Source organism: Falco rusticolus, chromosome 3 (assembly GCF_015220075.1).
Source record: "Falco rusticolus isolate bFalRus1 chromosome 3, bFalRus1.pri, whole genome shotgun sequence".
In the NCBI taxonomy this organism is placed as follows: domain Eukaryota; kingdom Metazoa; phylum Chordata; class Aves; order Falconiformes; family Falconidae; genus Falco; species Falco rusticolus.
The window spans coordinates 50,308,562-50,330,296 of NC_051189.1; the positions used below are offsets into that span (position 1 = coordinate 50,308,562).

Genomic DNA, 21,735 nt, shown 5'->3' on the forward strand with positions numbered 1-21,735 from the left:
TGAAACAGCATTTTTCAACAGAAAAAAAAAAAGCGTCAGCAGAAATATCATAGCCATTCCAACAGCAAAGGCTTATCTAGATTGGATGCTTGTACAAATAAATTATGTTGAGAATTGAACCAATCTAGTTATGTTTACATAGGTCCCCATGTGAACACTGTACCACTTTCCTTAGAAAGATACTACATAAGATACTTGATCTAGTTAATACTTTTTTTCTTGATTAAAGATATTTTATTTTATTCAAAGAATGTAAAAGGAGTCACAAAATAAGCAAAATCTGAGTGGTACCATAAGTCAATTTGTTACTTATCTGGGGGAACTTCTTCTATAAACCTGTGGACATTCTTATTTGTTTGTGGACATTCTTATGATTTGCAAGATTTTAAATTTTTTTTTTAAAGAAACTTAAACTGCACTTCCAAAACCATACAGACTTAATTAAGTTATCATATACTGACGGAAAGTCTATGCTTGAAACTTCAACCCAGACTGGGCAGCACTGCAGAAAAACATACTGTAGTAAGCAGTTCTGCAATTAAAGGGAGGCGAACAAATGTTTTTTAAGTCTTTGACTGTACTGAGGAGGAAGAAAACACTCATATTTATGAAATGCTGCATATGGTAATTCTTCTCTATTCCTTTCTCTGCTACTCTGTATAGCTTGCTTATGCTCATTTTGGAGTATGGTCGGCCCAAGTACTATTGCATGCCCCAAAAATGGCAATGAGGACACTTAACTGAACAAAGCCTGATTCAGTTTTTCCAAAGACTATTGGTCACAGAAATAAATGAAAGGGCAGATCACCTCTGCCTGCCAGAGCATACAATACATTCTCCCATTAATTGATCTCACCTTCCTCTCGTAGTTCTTTGCAAAATTTTCATTCCAGCTAAGCAGCAGAATTTTCCTTCCCATCTCCTGCAATACTGCTCAATGTCATCTGCAGAACTCAGGGACTGCAACTGCACTTCACTGAACATTCCATAGGCGTCCTGGACAAGGAGGCATAACCTGCAAAACATTCGTCTGTTACTCACTGGCTTCTGTTCGTAAGAAACCAGCTAGCAAATTTCTGAAAATTATATTACAAGCTTCAGTACAGGGTTTATTCTCTACAATATCTGTAGAATTACTACCAAATAATGTATCAATAAACAAAACCAGCCATCATTAAAGGTCTTCTCATGTATCATTTTCAGGAGGTAACAGGGCCATGAAATAGAGAAGCATGAGTGAAAAAAAGCATAAAGAGCTTGCACTGGGGATTAGCTTCATTAACTGCTATGCCCTATGTGGTTTGTCTACTTAAAAAGAAAGAAGGTTGAGTTTGTGCCTTGCTTGAGGTGAATTCTGCAATGCAGACAGGGCAATGGTGCAAAGGTAGGGGTGTGTGTGTATAACTATAAAAATTCTATTTAGAAGTAAAGAAAGCAACATATTTCACAAGTAATAATCACCAACACTGAAACTGGCAAAGCAAGCATTAAATTTTCTATAACTTTTGAGTCCTGAGGATGCATAAAAAGGTTTAAATGTAAATTTTTCTTTAAAAAAACCCAGAACAAAACAATATGAAACTGCTGATTAGTATATTCAATATTGGGTATGAAGAAGGCCAGAGGAACTATTTTAAGAAGGTAATAAAAGAACCTGCTAAACAAACAATTTGATTAAAGTAATCTATGGAAGTAGGGCTGTAGGGCTGGGAAGTATTGCTTAACCAGTCTGCTGGCATTTCAAGAAGACACTACTGTCATAGCAGGTAAGGCAAAATCAGTGGATGTCATACATTTATGTCAAATTTTGACACAGTCAAAAATGCATTTCACAAGATTCTGCACCTGAGATGAGCAGCCACGATAGCATGAGTCATGCAGTGCTCGAAGGAGGAGGCTGCTGTCTACAGCATTGGTTTAACTGCCCCAGAAAGAGACAGTTAAGCATGGAAACTTTTCAAAGGGAGACAAAAAGTACCTGTGAGGGTAGTACACAAATCTTTATTTCTAAATAAAACTCAGGGTTGCACTAGGCAGTGGAATTCAGTTTATTTCAAAGGTATGTGCCAAAACTACCTTCTCGAGAGCAGCACCATTGCTCACAGCAAGCTGATTCCAAACTGCTCTTGGAGCAGATCATATATTATGCATCCTGAAAGCGTTCAACAGTAGCCATTATATCTTTATAAAACCCATTTTAAATGAAATGAGCTCCTATATTTCTCTGGAAGAAATCCATGTATTTTCTTCACAGGGAAACTTAAGCACATGGAAGACCATTAATCACAATTTCCTTGTTCACTAGGAACTGTGTAACTTTGGTTTACACCCTTAAGAGGGCTGTATTCAACATATGATATAACCTCAAAGCCTTCCAGACATCAGCAGCTGTGCGAGCACCAGCTGAGAGTCCTCATTTTTCAGATTCTCATGATGTTTTTGAGGAGCAGGGGGTGGTAGTATTGAATACAAATGGAGGCTCCCACATTTTCCCCGTATCTCTAGCTGCAAGGGTCCCACACAAACAGAGTCTTCACCAGGCAAAGAAAGCTTAGGCATTTTCCTCCATAATGCTCCACAATTCCTCCACAGCCTGTCAAGGTTAAGCAGTCCATTAGAGCCACAAAAGGCTGCTTCTACCCTCAGGAATGACAAACAGGAGGAAACCAAACGTTGTGATTTGTAGTTTGGAAGGGTACATACCCTCATCTCTGGGGTAAGTGGTGTTCCCAGCCTAGGAAGCGGATGACTGTCCTAACAATACAAACCTGGGTCTTCAACAACTCTATTACTCTTCATTCTGCGTGTAAAATAATCCACGAGATGCCTTCTGGATTCATACCACAATATCACCTCCAACTCAACAAAGACTGATGAACATGACAGCCCAGAAGCAGAAAAGCCACAGATGCCTGCCACTTTCCATGTTAGGACCTTGCAATTGGTTAAGGACTCTCACAAGTTTTAACTGATTTGAGTGAAACTTTTCATGCTATTGTTTTGTTTGGAAAAACAGAGCTAATATGCTCTGCACATTCCTGAAAATCAGATTGAGGGGAACAGGAAAAACAAAGCAAACAGTTTTGCCTATGTTAACAAAACATTCATTGACTGTTAATTGTGAAAAATTAGGCCTCTGTATCTTGGAGCAAGCAAGGGCCAACCAAGTTAGTGTCTCAGATCTGATCAGCTCAGCAGTCTCTTAACTGATCACTGGAATTTCTCATATCTTCAGTGAGATACAACTGAATGCAAGTAACTCTCAGACTAGCTGGCACCAGGCTCATAGTAAGTCCTCTGGGACATGTTAATTGCCCAAATAAAAGTAGCTTGGTTGGTGCAGAAGACATCAGTCACTAAAAGTGCATTTTCCCAGTCCTTTTAAGCCAAGCAAAGAGGCAGCTGCTGTCAGACATTGGACATTCAGCTCCCCACATCCCTGAGCCACCTATTTCCATCCCTTTGTGGTGGCAGCATAAATGGCAAAGATAGGAAACTGATCTGACCAAAAAAATACTGTAGCCAAATCATCATCATCATCATATCAGCTCTTTGAAACTTAACTCAGTAAAAGTAAAGTCCTATTTGCATGGAGTACTACTTCTAGACAAGGATATATTTTCCAGGCGGGATTTGGAGGCTGAAGCTCCCACTCCAGCTGCCTAGTGTATGAAGCACAGCATCCCAGATCACATGATGGCAGAATGGTCATCCTACGACCAAGTTCGATATACAAAAGTAGAGGAAGAACTGTGTAACTTGAGGCTGATACTACTAATGTTCCCATTCACACTAGTAACATGCTCACGATTATTGGCATCATGAAGACGCACAGAGTATCAGAACTGATTGCATCAGACTCCAAGTACTTCTGATCTCTTGGGACTGTACAAGTGAGCAGACATCCACTATACTACACTTGTTCTTAGTTCCCAAAAGGTAGTCGAGATTTCTCTGCAATATGCATTTAAAATGAAAGACAGACTTTCAGAGATAACCTTCAGATGCTCAATTTCAAACTAAAAGATGAGGATTATCCCAAACTAAAGCTATGAAGAGAACTTCACAAACACATTCCCTGCTTCAGCACACTTTTAAAACAGTATGAATGAATGAATGACAAAAACTTGAAATATTCTCAACATCATTTGATCTGCTTTGCACTAATTCAGTAGGTATTGCTATAGGTATTTAATGATGAGTGACAACTGATTTTCCTACTTTATGACTATCATGAAATCAGCTGAACGATGCATTTTGAGAAATACTCTCATGTTCTTTGAAAATGGTTCTGTTCTTACATATTTTGCATACACTGTTAGCATCACTAATGGTAATTCAGCTGCTTTCAGAGGCTGTTGATTCATGGCCTTAACTTCTTCACCAGCACTAGTTTTTTCCTTGATTTCACTTTATTCCCAGAAAAGTGCTTTTGTATTATTTTCCCATGTTACAGGGTTGCTCTCACATTGCAGCAAATGTCCTTGCAATTTAAGTTTTAGCAGCAAGTCTAACTGTGATTAAAGCAACAGTTTGTCCCACAATTTTTCCCCACTTTGAAGCTCACTACCACGATGAAAACCCACATCTAAATTATGATACAAACTGCAAATCCAAAATGAGTATCTGCCCCCAGGAATTCAGCATCTATGGTTTGTGCACATCTGTCACAAATACTTTTTCTTCCATAAAATGGGACATTTGTATTGAATCAGTTAATCAGCTTAAATATACCTTTACCAATGCCTTGTCAGTAATGAACTGTTAAAAAGGAGGGCAACATCTCCATTGTTATCAGCAGTGCTCAGGTAGGGAGGAAATAAGGGCCATCTTTATCTTTGGGACAAAAATGAGACCTGAATTTAAAATATGGTTTTGGAAACTGAAATTTCTCATGCAAAGAAGCAGAGACTTCACTCCAGGAGTGAGGGGTGGCAGGGAATGTGGGAGATGCAGACTAAGGGAAAGGTGAAGTATGACTCATTGGTAATAACAAAGGGGGAGAAGATAGGGAATGATAAGAAGTGAGGCACAGATTAGTCTGGTTTTTTTACTTCTTCCCTCCCTTTTTTTTTTTTAAGTAATGACAGAGTAAGTCTCATCCAAAAGCTTGGGAAAATTTTGTTAATTTGCTAATAGCCAGGAGCAACGATGGGGACTGGGGGAAGATGAGACTGATTACTTTGCATTATTTCTATGACTCTGCTGATCTTTAGGACAAAATGTCTCCTAGTAGAAATCTGGAGAGGATTACAGGATTAGTCTGCCATGCCCTTCTAGTCAGTCACTCCTTATAGGTAAAGTGCAAAGCCTTCTTTTACTATTACTTTTTCATGCAAGACAAATAATACTTCTCCATACTGCTGCCTTGTACTGGGCAGCTGGCTTTCTGGAGAGGTAAAGCAACAAAAACATTCTTCAGCTTCAGTCACCTCCAGCCTCCTCAGCGGCTAGTGGGAAAGAATAAGAAAAAGATCTGCCTGCAGAGGAGACGAGAGCCCACAGAGGCCAGAACTGACTGATGATGCAGGGATTGCCTTTACTGAATCTTGTGAAAACAAACAACAGAAACTTGTCATGAACAGATCTTAACTAACAAATTTTACCCTGGGGTAACAGGACAACCATGTGGCCCACAGCAGCTCTTCTCCATACATAGCTAAGCTACACAGCACAGCATGAGGAGCAAGACAGGCAGATGCCACCACCTTCACAGTGCTCAGCAGGGACTTCATTAGTTACTTTTTCTCTGGAAGGGATGGAAAGGGGGGAATGGGGAAATGCCTGAAAATTGAATTGTATTAGCTCTGATATTTGCTCATTCTTTATCTTAGCCATCCGAGAGACAGCTGCTGCTCCTTTGTTTGTCAGAAGGACTTCTTATCTCTTTGAGGTGTGGTCCTAGCAGAGGCATAAAGCACACGTACATAAACACACATAAACAAAAACCCCCTCTTCCTTAATCACCAGAGGCACAACACTACCTACACAACTCCAATTCAGTAACTTGTCTGGTCAAGTCTCAAGGTGGAGCTGATTAACTCCTGCTAATATGGCTCAGATTCAAATCCTAACCTGCAGGACACCACCCTACTGGGATTTAATTTATCCCCACCTTATGCACTCCTTGCATTCACCATACCCGTATCGCCTCTGAAAAATCAAAGCTCAGAGCACAGGTCTAAATACACAGGAACAACCATCCGTGTCCCCCAACCCCTCGTAACAGTAGCAAGATTTTCCAATTAAAAGCACTGTATTCACCAGAACACGCACTGCTTTGCGCTCCCTTTAGAAAAGCACATAGCCGCTAGAGCCTTCTTTAGGGAGACACAAGATTCAGAGCTTTCTGCTTAAAATCCATGCCATTTGCTGTCGCTAAATAGTAAGTGAAGCTCTACAGGGCATAACTATGGATTGAACGATACAGATAAAAATTAACTATTATGACTATTAACTATAGACTAGTAACTATTAACATAGCCCCTTCTATGCATACGCTCCAGAGGAACACAGATACAGAGGAAAACACAAGCACCGCTGCTTCCAGTTTATAAGGGGAATGCCAAACTCAAAGAATTCTGGTCATAACTCACTCCAAGTACAGACGTTTCTAAGAGCACCCAGGCTGGTGCTCTCGTTTGAAGCACTGAGATGACCGAAATATCAATCTTTTGCTTTGAAAACCAGAGGTTTAAAATTACTGGAAAGTGGAGTTTGTGATTGTGTATGTTTTTATGCGGTAATTGTGGAAGGACCCAGAAGGAAGGAAAGGAGGAGGCAGTTCTGGAGTGCTGGACCTGGCAGAGCTGGCACAGCACACCCCACACAGTCAGCACCAGAGACTCCAGTTCCTTCCAGCGAGAGACAGGTTGTCCTTGCAGAACTGTTGGTGGAAACTGCACATGTGACAGGACTATCACCAGGGAAATGAGCAAGTCTTATCTCAGCATCACAAACAGAAAATATGTAGCAGAGGCCTCCCTGGTCTCAGGAAAGAAATCTTTTTTTGCAGGCACTTCTTAGCATGTGTGCAACAGAGTATTTGTAGAACGCGCTTTGCAAATAGCTCACTACAGTAACTATATCAAGCCCACCATTTTGGATTTTCCTTGGTTTTCCTTACATTTTTATTCATACGTTAAAAAAAAAAAAAGAGAGGTTATAAAATAATGGTTGCTTATTTTCATTCACTTCCTTGAATCATCACATACTTCAACACAAACTGGAAAATCAAATGCAACTTCCATGAGGTCTTTTGTGAAACCCCGTCCGGTGATTGCTTTTTCCATTTCTTCATTCAGGTTAATCCTTCCACTTACTATTTTATGTCTATGACCTGAAGAAGCAGCACTTTTGTGGGAAAAGGCTTTTGTGCGTAGGAAGAGACCTGTATGAGCCAATTCTATCAGCAGGGCCACCTTGTTAATGCAGAACACGCATGTAGAGCATGGAGCTCCACAGCACTGTAAATGTTCCCACTCAAAACATGGAACACTGCCTGCCTGGTGGGAACTACATACAACTTCTTGGGAACGGGTGTAGCACAGAAACCAGACAGCTTTTCATATGTGCCATGACAACCATGGCTTCTTCACACATGACAATTTTTCAGCATAAACCCTTTCGTCTACAAAGTTTTCATGCAGCACCAAATGAACTTTTTAAACTCCCCATCTGATACTGTCTCTAAGTGCACTTTCAAAATAAACTGCTGATGTATTTTATCTGTACACAGAATTTAACACAAAAGTAAACAAAACATTTTAAACCATAAAAAGACATTTCTGACATCCTCTCAAACGCAGTATGGTCCCTAAACTACAATTTCAAACAGTTACAGAGTTGCACTTGAGAAATACTTCCAGTATCACCCACCCAATAGCTGCACTTATCTCAGATTCATAAAAGCATATTTAAGTTTTCATATATTAATACTTTAAATCCAAAGTAATTCTGCCACGTAAGTAAAAGTTCATAGTGATGGTTTGGAAGACACAGAAAGTCAAGGAAAAATAACTTCCTAAGTACTGCCTAAAAGTTTGTGTGAAGGTTCAGCTGCAACAGACCAGTAAGATCCCCCAGGCATCTCCACACTACTACACTGCATGTAATTTATGGTCCTTCTGCTAAGATCCATTCCATACAGCTTGTTACGTAAACAAAAACAATTTTGGGTGGTTACAAAAAAGCAAGTACATCAGATCATCCCAGCTTGTTTTGGACTCACTGTTAATTGTAGTTGTTAAAAAAAACCCAAGATGCACACTCCTCAGGTTCCTCAGTGTACCATTCCTTCAGTATGGAATCCTATTACAATCTCTTGGTTATTTCAGTATACAGTTCCGAGAAAATATTATTTCCCTGTATGTCATGATTTACGAATCGAGGGTAAGAATGTACACTTAAGAAACTTACAGGCTCAGCTGAAAACTGCAAGTCTTTCTTATGGATGATCTCCAGTAGAAAAATCATGTTCCAAATATAACGTGTAATTACCACCCAGTCATTTAAAGTACTTATCTATGAATCTGAGGAGGGGTTCTTTGTTTATTTTTTTAATCATAAGACTTTGTAATTATTGTTTTGGCATCCAAGAATTCCAACAGTTGGTGAGGTGCTGCCAAAAGATCTTCTCTTGTAAGGTGCTCAGCACCCTCCTTTCCAAGAAAATCAGCATTCAGTTGCTGGTTCTGGCAACATTTCACATCATCTTTGCCGTGCTGTGTTTCCTCCATGCCTCAGTTCCTTATACATAAAAATCAGAAGTCCTGTCTTCAAATCAATAGAAGTCCTGTCAGGTGATCTGAAAGCAATAGCTGAATAATATGATTGTATCTGGGAGGGCAGGTCCACAGAGTCTATTCTGTGTGTTAGACCCCATTTGAGCTAGGGGAGGACCCAATATGTATGTATGCGTATATATAGCGAGAGAGGGCTTCCTTGCAGTATCAACCCATTCCTTCCACGCTACAGGGCTTAGAAAACTCTCAGCTCCCCCTGCAAAACCCACAGTGAGGGCTTTACAGTATCTGGAATGAAGCAAGAACACTGTAGCAGCAGTACTGGGGTCCCTTATCTTTCAAGACCATGTTATTTGGACTCACCAGATTTACTTCTGAAACCACACAGACCATGAACGGGATCCTAGATTTTATTAAAGAAAAAAAAAACCAAACCCAAAGCAAAACCAACACCAACATCAACATGAAGTGAGTATTAAAAAAACCCTGCCCATTTCAGCAGGCACAGAACATCCTAAACCACATTCCTGGTAGTGTACCATTGCACAGGTATCTCCCCAGTGCACGTGAAAGGCAAATGAAATACAGGAACACTGCAGGACTTCTCACAGAGCTGTGCCTGTATGCAGTAAGACATTCTCCTGTTTCAATGCCACAACATCCCACCGAACCAGCAGAAAAATATAATATTCATCAAAATAAAGGGCAGAAGAAAGAGTAAAGAAGAAAAGCAGAAGTGAAATTTTGCTGGGGCTCCTTCCCCAGCAGAAAGGCAATTTTCCACCCTTTCTCACAGGGTCTGCCGTTTCTGTTTTTCACTCAGCTGTTTTTCTTCACTCTGCTTTCGTGGCTGCCTTTCCTAGGTGTGTTTCTAAATGAGGGAGAGGGAGTGTGTTTGTGTGTGTGTGTCGCGTGTTTACAAGAGTTATGGTAGCAATTCTCAGCAGTCCACCGAGAGTTCTAGGAAACGGCCCCTGTTATTTTATTCTGGGTCAATGTCAGCTCATGTCAGGCAGTAAAGATCACACAGGACAGCTCGCTCCATCTCACAGTCCTGGCCAGAGGCCTCAATGGGAGAGGGAAAGGGAGCGAGCTGTGAGTGGGCGGAGAGCCTTCCCAGCACTCTACCAACCACCGCAGGAGGAATTATGATAAACACCACTCTGGAAACCAGATACAACAGTACATTGTGTTCTTCTTCGGAAAAACAACCAGACTTCGGCTCACTTAAAGTAAACAGTTAATCCTGTTTATCTTTTTTTTTTTCCCCCTTTCTTTCTTGATGAGTTGTTAACAGAACAATCTCTCCTGCAAAGCAAGTAAGAGAGCTGTCCCCTAAATTCGTGCCGATTTTCTCTTCCTTCAAGAAAAAAAATACACTTCGATATGTAAACTTTCTACTATCAGCAAACAGTGTGGAATAACAGTCTGTCTTGGCTTAAACTGACCTAACAAAGCGATGCCAAAATTGAATGAAACCTTTCCCTCACATATTTTATTTTGGAAAACTGAAGTCCCAAACAGAGCGTTCTCTTCATTCCTTTTAACTATTCCTTTTCTGAGAAGAACAAGCAAAACTGGTTAAAACAACAACAACAACAAAAAATCAGGATGCATGGTGCCCTTGCAGTCAGAGTACAGGGGGCTGGGGCAGTGCAGCTCAGCCATGGGGAGCAGGGGGTGGCTGCTCCCAGGATTTCTCTGAGAGGTGAAAAGCGAGGTGTCAGACAAATTGACTGCCACTGAGGTAAGGAACTGTTATCCTCCTTTGCAAAATATATGCTTACTGAGCACATTTGTGATGTCCCTGACTTCCAATATTAAGGGTGATTAATTAGAAAAGCAGATGGAATTGATTATCTTGTTTTGCTGGAGTCACCACAGTCTACCTATTAACTGCTTCTTACTGAGGACTCCAACCCAGCCCACTGAAAACTACAAGCTTTTCCAAAGGGAATTCTAATTTTTAGCACTCAAGAGTTTAAATAGTCCTGTAAGTCAACAACAAAAGTGTGCTTAACATCCCCAGTCAGTAAAAGTTTGTTGATTTAGCTATTTATAATCATAAAAATACATGATTTGCAAGACAGAAAGAGAAGGAAAATATTTCCCTGTCTTATTTTTACTCATTTTGCAGGCTTTAAGATTCAGGGCTTTCTGTGCAACCGATGTCATCAAGTGCAAAAATGTAAAATCAGGTCTGCAAGTGAAAGTCTGATTTTCAGATATTATATTTTTATGTATTTTACACGTAAAACCTTTATATTGTTTCTGCTTCCCCCCCCCCCCTTGAGATCTTACTTTGTTTTGCATTTTTTAAAAAATCTTTTGCAGCAGCTGCTGAATTGACATCCCTCTGATGAACTCTAATGCGACAAAGCAGCGTTATTTCCTAGTGCACAAGCCAGGCTGGGGAGGCAGCTATCAGCTGCAGGGGCCAGAACCCCAGAGGAGCAGCCTCAGGACTATCCGCCCGCTCCGCTTGTCCACCACTTAGTCCGCAGGGGCCTCCAGCCAAGACTGGAAGAGCAGGTATTGGTAGGACAGGACCGCTGTTGAACACTTCATCTTGCTCCAAGGCGCACCCTGTCATTTAACCCCCTCCCAGTGCTGCACCTGCACAGAAAAGCATGGTTGCTCTCTTATGATCATGGGTTTGGCCAGCCAAATTTGTCCCCAGATTAAGGGACAGCCCCCAGCACTATCTGTGAAGGACCCAGCCTATGCCGAGGTGCCGCAGCTCTGAGCAGAGCAGTTATTAGCTGCAGTATTGCAGGGAAGCAGCAATATACCTCGGTAAAACCTCTCTCTCAGGAAGCCAGAGAAGAATGTGGTGCTGCTATGGTCTTTGCTTGTTGGAGGAACTCCTGGAGTAGGAGAAGAAAGCAATAAACCTAAATTGGTTAGGGTGCAGTTGTAATCTATGTGCAAAAGAGGATTCCCTTTGGCTCCCCAAGTTTTGAGCCCGTGGTGGCTGGCCACCATCACGCCCTACTTCAGGAGAGAATATATCTACTGAGAGGAATGCAGATGAGAGGTGAATCAACTGGAGACCATTAGGAGATGAAGCAACAGCAGGAAAAAAATGTGGAAGGTGAAGAAAACAAAGATCAGGAGGAAATGCTCTCCGATACGACCTCTTTTCCACTTCCTTTCTTACACCTTGCTGTTCTCCATATCTCTGGTAGTTTGAGATTAGCAGGGGAAATGCCGGTCTGTGGCAACACTGGTATAACCCCATGGAGGACCTACAAGCATTACTGATGGAGCCCTTTCCCCAGACACATTTGGATTTTTTATATCAGGAATTATGGACACAACAAGCAACGGTTAAAGTGCAGATGACAGTAGTTTTCCAATCCGAGAATAAAAAATGAAGTTTTGCTACCCTTTTAAGCTTCCATTTGAACTTTTCAAAATAGGAAATCTTATTTTCTGTTACAGGTCAAACAAAGCTTTATAAATAAGCAGTAGGTTTGGGGCATTACCCAGACCTCACTCAAACTAACATCTTTCCATTGATTTCAATGAGCTGCATTTCATGCCATACAGCAGGCAGAGAAAATACCTGGGCAGCATCAGTAACATTCCTCCACCTTGATTTCATTCAATCCTTCATGCAAATTCCATGTTTCGCTTTTAAAACTATCTAAACTGAACACCAACCAAGGATGAAACACTGAAGTAATTTTATAAATATCACACTTACAGTTTCCTATAGTTTCAAGGAATCATTTTTAGCAGGATAAGAACTTGGAACATAGCACACAGAACATAAAAAAGAATCTTAAATCTGCCAGATTCTGATTTTTTTTTCCCATTTAATTGGGTAGTTTTAAAACATGCATAGAGATGCATGGATCTCTCACTTCTTTCATCACTTTGGTCACCTTTGGATGCATATAGAAGATTTCAAATATTATGTGTGCTAGTAGGAAGTGTCCTAAAAGAAAGAAAATCTCTACTACAGCACCTTAATCATAATTACCCTGTGCAGATGACAGCCTTTATTTTAGATCTCATACATGTGGAATACTACTTTATTGTAATGACATAATCGGTCATTACACTGGATTTCATAAAACAACCCTGCTCAAATACTGAGAAACCACACGTGTATTATACTTGATTCTGATTTTCCCTTCCCCTATAAAGAGAAAACAGTCCTGAAAGTATGAATTTGTTCAAATATCAGTGCAGCATAGTCTGTTCTCATTATTTATATTCCAATGGAAAGAAAAAAAAGTGGACCAAATCTAATCTAAACAACAGGAAGAGTTTAGAGAGACAAAAGATAACAATGTAAATTAGAACTGGATTAGGGCCCTTAGTAAACCTATCTATTCATGCCAAAAGAGGTGATTTAATATTCTGTGGTTAAGATTCTGGGTTTGTGTCTTATCCAAAAGAATATCAACAATAGCACATTGTTCTCCTACCACCACACTGGTGTTACAGCCTCTGATGTGATTCAGCACAGACTTGAAGGGAGAGGCACAGCTAAACGTTTGGATTTTCCTGAGCTGTCACCCATTGCAAGCCAGCAGGAGATGTAACATCACAGCCAAGATAACAAGATACCTTTTGTCTTTAGAACATGCAGTTTCCTGTTGATAGTATTCTGTATGGTCACACTTGTTGTCTCCTCCTCTTTTTCCTGTCACACATTCCTTCTCTAATTGAGAGTTTGCTTACTGCACTGAGGACACATTAGGACAGGAAGGAATTCTTCTATATGCCTGTAAGAGATTCTGATATACCATACAAGCCCTGATCCTCACGGGAGCATCAGTGTCACAAAGCCAGATCAAAGCCTTGGTGTTTAAACATCACTTGCTTTCCTTATCCTTCTTAACCACAGGCAACAGGACTAGTACCTGTATTTTCAGAGTACTGCCGGCATCGTAACAGTTGCATTTTTCCCTCTCAGGCTCTCCACTGAGCAGGACCTCTTTCCATCGAGGGGTCTCAAACCAGGCTGCTCCTTCAGCCTGGCTTCACCCCATCTCCAGAACAAAGCATTTTGAATCCATCAGAAGGAAGTTTGAAGGTTGCTTTAAGGGGGTTCTTTCCTACTGGACATGTGTTATATGACACAGAGAACCACCAGCATGTAAAAATGATATTTTACATAAATGTAGGCCACATTTTCATGCACTGTCTGTTGACATGGGACACACTGTTCATGGTATTCTCTTTACTGCCAGGTAGGGCCAGACACCCTTGATTTTGGATCATGCGGTACTACGTAACTCACGTACTCCTAAGGTGAAGCATAAAACCAGCCTAAATTTAAAACACGGGAATATGCTAAAACAAAATAGACAAAGGCTCCAAACAATATTCTCAAGAACAGGAGACAAAATGCCTACATTTTTAATAAATGTGCTTTCTGACCAGCCATTTCTCAAACACGTTTCCTAACTTCCACCACTGCAAGAAGTGTGAAAACATATTAACAAGATAAAAATGCAATAAATGAAAACCCAGTAAGTGTATCCCACTTGGATCAATCTAAGCATTTTGTTTTACCAATTTAAAAAAATGAAGTTAAAAAATCATAACTGAAATGGAATTTCTAAACAAGTGGTTTCAGAGTAAGAAAATGGCATTGTTTCAAAACATAGCATTTCAGCAATTTCACAATTTTTTAATTGCTTCTACAAGCTTTTCGTAAGAAGTTTTCATTTTACAAGATGATCTGACAGAAAATTATTTCTTTGAAAAATTCCCAACCATTTTTCCTAGAAATACTTTTTAAAATGGTAATGCAGTAACTATTCATTAATTTTCAAGGTTTTGTTTTGACAAAACATCCAGCGTACTGAAGAATAATTATCCAGTATGCCTGTAAGTAGAAGCAGTGCTGAACAGTGAGAGATGGAAATGCAATAGATACACTTATGCCCATCTCCTCTCACAACAGCTGTAGAAACGCATTTGAACATATGTGTGCTTACACAATTAGGGCCTGTGCTGCCTCTCACCCCACCCCAGCGAGCAGCCTGGGGGGGCACCAGGAGCTGGGAGGGGACACAGCCGGGACAGCTGACCCCAACTGGCCAGAGGGATGTCCCAGACCATATAGCACCATGCTCAGCATGTAAAGCTGCGGGAGGAAGAATGAAGGGGGGGGGTGGTGGGGAACAATGAACACGTTCAGCATCACAGTGTTTGTCTTCCCAAGTAACGGTTACACGGGATGGAGCCCGGCTTTCCTGGAGGTGGCTGAGCACCTGCCTGACAGTGGGAAGCGGTGAATGAATTCCTTGGTTTGCTTTGCTTGCGCGTGCAGCTTTTGCTGTTAAAACTGTCTTTATCTCAACCCACGAGTTTTCTCACATTTACTCTTCCGATTCTCTTCCCCATCCCACCAAGGGGGAGTGAGCGAGCGGCTGTGGGGGGTTTAGTTGCCAGCTGGGCTTAAACCATGACAGTCCTTTTTGGCACCCAACATGGGGCTCAAAGGGTTCAAGATAACAACAAATCTGATTGGAATGTGCTAGATCGAATAACAGATCAGCTGTTAATTGCTGTTTAGCTATTAATTGGCAGGCTCCTGTGCTTGCCATGGGGCTTGCTTGCCTTACTGTATTTTAGAGTCTAGTGCTCGTTAGTAGCTGCTTTTTGGTTTCACTACTTGCTGTACTGCCATCCTGCTTATCACCTGACTCTGCTGTGCCTGGGAACGCTTTGATAACAGCCGTGGTGACGGGCCTGGGCCGGCAGGTGGCCAGGGCATCACTGCTGCCACTGTACCGGACAGGCTGGAACACCGGTGTGAACTCCAGTCAAAGGGACTGTCACCTGCAGATGAGTCTATGTAGGAGCAGGACACCCCAAGGCATCTGTGGCCTTGAATAAGTCCAGGCCAGAGCAGGTACATCTCAAAGCGTCTGTGACCGTGGTTACGTTTCTGCTCAGCAGGAATGCCTCTGAAAGGACTGTGGCCCAAGGATAAGTCCATGCTGGAGAAAGTACACCCCAGAGCATCTGTGGATAAGTTCACGCTGCAGCAGGTACACCTTGAAGCATCGCTGGCTGTGCCTGAGGTCATGCTGGAGCACCTCAAAGCGTGTGGCCATGGATAAGCCCCTGACAGAGCAGGTACAGCCCTGGAGGGACTGCAGCCTTGGGTAAGGCCATGTTGGAGCCAGTTTACTTCTGAAGGGACTGTGGCTGTGGCGAAGGCCACGCTGGAGCAGGTGTACCTCTGAAGGCATTGCGGCCCATGGATAAGGCCACGCTGGAACAGGTGCACCTCAAAGCGACTGTGGCTGCGGATGAGTCTATGCCGCAGCAGGCGCAGCCCTGGAGAGACTGTCGCTCACAGATAAGGCTCCGCTTGGAGCAGATGCATCCCTAAGGGACTGCAGTCTGTGGATAAGTCCAAACTGGATCAGGGGCAAGAGGAGGAGTTCATTGAAATGTTAAACCCTATGGGCTGGTCCAAAGCGACCAGGGCTGAGGATTGTAATGGAAATACCTTTAAATTATTGTAACCCAAGATTTGAGTTGCATGTTACAGAAATAAGTGTAGCAGGAACAACCTGAACCAATGGAGGACAAGCCTTACAAGAAGCAGAGCAAATGCAGCAGTGACATGACCTGAGCTGGCTTTGGTCCCCAGTAACTCCATGCACCACACCACCTCTCCTGTCCTCAGTGACCACCATAACAGATGGAGCCCAAAGTCATGGACTAAATGAACTCGATGACATTTGTGGACATTTTAAAGACGTTTTATAGGGGTGGTCCATAGACTAAGGGAATTATATCTGTGTATCGTATCAAAGGATGGGGCTGAGGGTGGGGGTTAATGAGGATGTATTGGATAGCATGGGACTTGAGCATGATGTAAATGGTATGGAATAAGGAGTGCAGAATGTGCTGATTTTGGCTGGAATACAGTTAGTTTTCTTCATAGTAGCTAGTGTGGGGCTATGTTTTGGATTTGTGCTGGAAATGGTGTTGATAATTCAGGCATTGCTGTGCAGTGGTTACATAGAGTCAAGGCCTTTTCTGCTTCTCACACCACCAACCAGCAAGTAGGGTGGGGATGCACAACAAGTTTGGAGGGATCAGCTACCCTAGCTGACTAAAGGGATATTCCATACTATAAAAACAGATAAAAAAATATGTTCTTGTAAGGCACATAAATGTGATATCATCTGATTTGGGATGAGATACCAAAAGAACATCTGATTTCATCCTACAGGTGTTTAACTTGAATTCATAACTCTGTCTTGCCCCATCCACTTCCCCATTTTCCCCAATCTGCTGTACTACGTGTGTTTTTCACTGTTCCATATACAGACCTTTGTATACATACTGACCCCAAATTTCAATATTAGGTACTAACGAAAGATTCCCAGTATTCAACATTTTTTCATTTCACTGTGTGGACACTTGTTTTAATCCTACAGGTAGGATGCTAATGCATTACAGCCCTTATATAAACGATGCTGTATATTTTATATTCTATTTTAAAATTATTATTAAATTGTTATTAAGTGGTAGGAGCTGGGAAAAATCAACTTTGTAAATACAGCTATATGAACAACATCCAATTGATGAAGTGGCAAGAACAACATTTTCTGGAAGACAGTTATATTTCCCTAGTGGGAAATATTGTTTTCTAGCTAAAACACTCAAGTTAACAAAAGAACAACAGTGAGCAGCATAGGAAAAGAACCCAAAAATGAACAGAAGTTATTTCTGTTTTACATGCACAAATCAGCAACAGAGTAACAGAAATCTTAAGGCATCAATACAGATTTGTCTTTGGACTCTGGTTAACTTCTTTGATGTCAGTGCTTATAGACTTTGGCAAGAAAGCAAGCAGCTGTCAGGTGCCAGAAAGAAACATTGTGTGCAGTTATTCCAAAATGAGGTCATAGGAACAGTTCATCATTTCCAAACAACTACTTCAACACCTAGATAGAGGGTGCTGATGCTGGCCTGGAAGGACACACACTTGGGAAAAGCACTGTCCTCACCACCTGTATTTTTGCTTACCTGAAGAACAACAGAGACAATTCATCTACTTCAACAACGCTTAGAAGGTGTTACTTATTCAGGTTTAGAAACACACAAATGTAAACTACTGCTATAACTGTTAAATTATGATAATTACCACACTGATCTTCTTGTTCTACTGACTCAGTTTATTAAAGTTGTCAGAGAAGATGGACTACGCCTGACCACTGCATTGAGTTATGAAGTGGTTCAGACTTTGGGTATTTGCTGTTTTGGAATGGGCTGCATGATTTCAGTATCACAGTGGACTCAGGGACAATGTATCCTCTGGATTTTATGTCCTTTCTAGTTATCTTACCTGCAGGTTGACTTGAGTAACATTAAATTGGAAAACAACTGAAGCATCAATAGACTATACTTAATTTGTCCTGTTCACTGTGCAAAAAGGGACCAGGCTACACAATTTTGGAGGAGTAATTAATATTTAAATAGACTGTATTTACATCAGAATCTTAAGATATGTTCTTTACCTATTTATTTCTCCTCCAGTGGCCATAAAATCCCTGAAGACATGGAAGATTTCCTTTGATACTTTGAATACCCAAAGTAAAATCTGCTAGAAATCATTTGGCATATATTTAAAGTATCTCATCACTTAGTTTTACAAGTGTACAACCTAGCTGGAAAAATGAGAAATGGTAAATTGTGGTTCATAAAAATTATACAAGAATGGTTACTGGGTAGTCAACAAAGCTGTGCGTTGCCAGCAGAGCATCAGCAATCTCTCCAGAATTCATCACAGCAAGCTTCATGCTTTCCTTACTTAGTATGTTGGTATACAGGTAAAGAAATGATTCCACTACAGAAATAACCCTTACAGTTCCAATGCTCATGTAACTTACATCACGTAAACGGAGACTTCAAAATAATTTATCTGAAGCCTACATTAGGCAGAGATAAAGTACCACGTATTCACCTACCGCACAAAAATGACTTAGAGTCTGTGCTTGCTTACAAAGTGATGCTCCCAGACAGCAAGAATATTATATTTCAGCACTGCAGCAGCATTTTAATGTCCAGTGAGAAACTTCCATTCAAGCTTTGTGTATCAACAGGTTTTAGTCAGAAGTTTTACTGAGATGCAACTATGCCAGCAGGAGAAGGCAAGGAATGCCTTTCCACTGTTTTCCAAGTCCTTTCCAACACCTCTGTATAATCAAATCAAAATACAATAATCTGTGACCCAGACCAGTCTGCAGGGTGTGGGTAAGACACAGAAGAATGCCATGTGAAAAGAAATAAAGACATCTACTATCTCTGATGACACAAGACTGTATTAATCTAAGTAAAACTGCTCAAAGAAAACAGAAATTAGAATTTGCAATGCTCAGAGTCAGAATACTTGGTCTGCCTAGAAACAGACAAAATTACTTTCCATGTTCAACGTGCTTTGTATAAGATTTGTCATATGAAAAGGCGTTCTGGACTGAAATTTAACAAAGGCAATCTCAGGACACAGGAAACTTCTTACATTGTTTTCAAATTTCTAGTTGAGTAATGAAAGAAATATTAACTTCTCCACCTACACTTCCCCACAAACTAAACTTTTTAATGACTAGATTCAGCTAGGAAACTGTCCAGCTTCTCACGACATGCATTTGAGCACTCTGCAGATTTCAAGATCATTTTTGTTATCTGTATAGCATTATCTTCTTAACTATGACTTCAAATCATGTCCACTGAAGGATTTTTCTGCCAAATCATAAAACTCTGTATTTTTCATGCTCTGCAAGAACAACAGAATTTTAAACTAAACATTTTTTCCATATGCAAATATAGATACAAATGCACATCCATGCATATATATCTCCATATCAAACCTGCAGACTGAAAATACTATTTGTCAGGCGGCATAAACATTTAGCATCCACAAACTAAAAATTCCACAAATCTAACATCCACAAACTAAAACCAGTTTCATGTCAGGAAGTATTCAGTGGAGGCACCAGATGAAAGTGTATCTGCCCTACACAACTGATGCCCCGCTCCTAAGCTGTAGTACACTGTCCCCACTCCTCCTTCCTAACTGTGATGACAAAACAGGTTGAGGCAGCATGAGAAATCAGATCAGGGAACTGGCTTTAACAAACAAACCTCAGATGCAAAAGTAATTTACCTGGAGTATTACATCCAGCTCTGGAGTCCTCAGTACAGGAAAGACATGGAACTGTTGGAGCAGGTGCAGAGGAGGGCCACAAGAATGATCAGAGGGCTGGAGCACCTCCTCTGTGAGGACAGACTGAGAGAGTTGGGGTTGTTCAGCCTGGAAAAGAGAAGGTTCCAGGAAGACCTTGTCATGGCCTTCCAAAACTTAAAGGGGGTTTACAAGAAAGATGGGGACAGACTTTCTAATAGGGCCTGTTGTGATAGGACAAAGGGTAATGGTTTTAAACTAAAAGAGGGCAGATTCAGACTAGATACAAGGCAGAAATTTGTTACAATGAGGGTGGTGAAACACTGGAAGAGGAAGAGGTTGTCCAGTGAGGCAGTAGATGCCCCATCCCTGAAAACATTTAAGGTCAGGTCGAATGGGGCTCTGAGCAACCTGGTCTAGTGGAAGGTGTTCCTGCCCATGGCAGGGCGGTGTTGGACTAGATGACCTTTAAAGGCCCCTTCCAACTGAAACCACTCCATGTGTCTATGATTCTATTTTTCTTCTGCATCAGTTTGCTGCATTAGCACCACAAACAACTGTTCCAGCTCAACTGAATGGGCACCCTGGCACGTAGTGGTGACAAGACAGCTCACCAGGGTGAGGAGAGGTGGAGAGATGGACATGGAGTCAGACTGATTTTAAACAGAGAGAGAGAGAGAGAGAGAGAGAGAAATCCCCCCACCTTGACGGAATAATTTTACACAAAATATTTGCATAGATGATACTGTATAACGTAACATTAGACACAATATCACTGTTTAATTTTATAACTGCAGAAGAGACAGACCAATTTAAAAATGTAAGCCACTTAAAAGGAACAGCAGAAACACCTCAAAAACACAGAAAGTCAGTTTAATGGAAAACATGTTAAACACCCTATGAAAAGTTTACTTTTTTATGTGTTTTAAAGTCCATTCAGTTTTTTCAGTGTGTCAATGTGCATTTACAGCCATACACTACAAAACCACACAAACACATAACCTAATTTCCCCTAACAGAATTAGCTCACTAACACTTAAGATTTAAAACAGTCATCAAAAGTGAAGTTCAGGCTTTCGAACTCAAGTTTCAATTTGTGTGCAAGTGCCAGCCACTATTCTTCTGACTCATATTTCTCCTGATGTATCTTCTGTACAGTTTACTGAATTTGTTCAACTTACCTAAAACTTCAAATGTGGATGCCATTTAATGGTCTGCTTTACGGACCTTCTATTTTATTTATAAATCAATTTTACTAAAAAGTTGTTTTAAAAAAATCCTCTAGTGGTATCTGCAACTGTTGAAACATACTAGGGTGAAAAATTATTGTGTTCAAATGGACATATTAACTTCAGTGTTTCCTTTTCGCAGACTGAAGCAGATCAGCCTGTAAGTGAGACTACTGCAAACATCATTTCCTTTAGTTTATCACCTCATACTTGCAAGAATTACCGACAGCTGAATTTTTGTTTTTTCATAATAAGCAAAATACTACCTATTTGAGCATTTTACAATCAGGAGGTAGTGAAAAAACCTGCAACATCTTTCTTGCTGATTTAAAAAAGGGAAAAAAGAAAAAAAACCATGTTTGCTGTTTTTAGGGAACTAAATGGATATAAATTTTCAGACTCTAGGTCATCACTAAGCATAGGCCAGAGCATTGGCACGAATGACTGTGTTATGAAGCCTACAAGCTTTATTTGGGTTTTAGTTCACATTCCTGTAGAGTGAGACATTCTTAATTCAGGAGAGCTACGGGTAAACATTTATGGGAAAATATTATTAAATATTTCCTTTCACAAAGGTAGCAGGCAAATA

The 21,735-nt window shown here is 40.8% G+C and overlaps 1 protein-coding gene and 1 long non-coding RNA gene across 5 annotated transcripts in view; one reads left to right on the plus strand and one right to left on the minus strand.

Moving 5' to 3' along the window:
• SPIDR (scaffold protein involved in DNA repair) overlaps positions 1-21,735 on the minus strand; it is a 209,370-nt gene that overhangs the window by 29,085 nt on the left and 158,550 nt on the right. For 3 of the 4 annotated variants that reach the window (XM_037379016.1, XM_037379019.1, XM_037379020.1), the window contains exon 11: positions 857-1,015. The exons of the other annotated variant lie outside the window; for it this stretch is intronic. In XM_037379016.1, the coding sequence (XP_037234913.1) occupies positions 857-1,015 (159 nt within the window). The remainder of the gene's footprint in view (positions 1-856; positions 1,016-21,735) is intronic. 4 annotated transcript variants of the gene reach the window in all.
• On the plus strand, positions 940-21,386 carry LOC119144100. Its single transcript, XR_005102962.1, has 3 exons — positions 940-1,028; positions 16,553-16,559; positions 21,376-21,386. It is a non-coding gene; the product is annotated as an uncharacterized LOC119144100 (long non-coding RNA).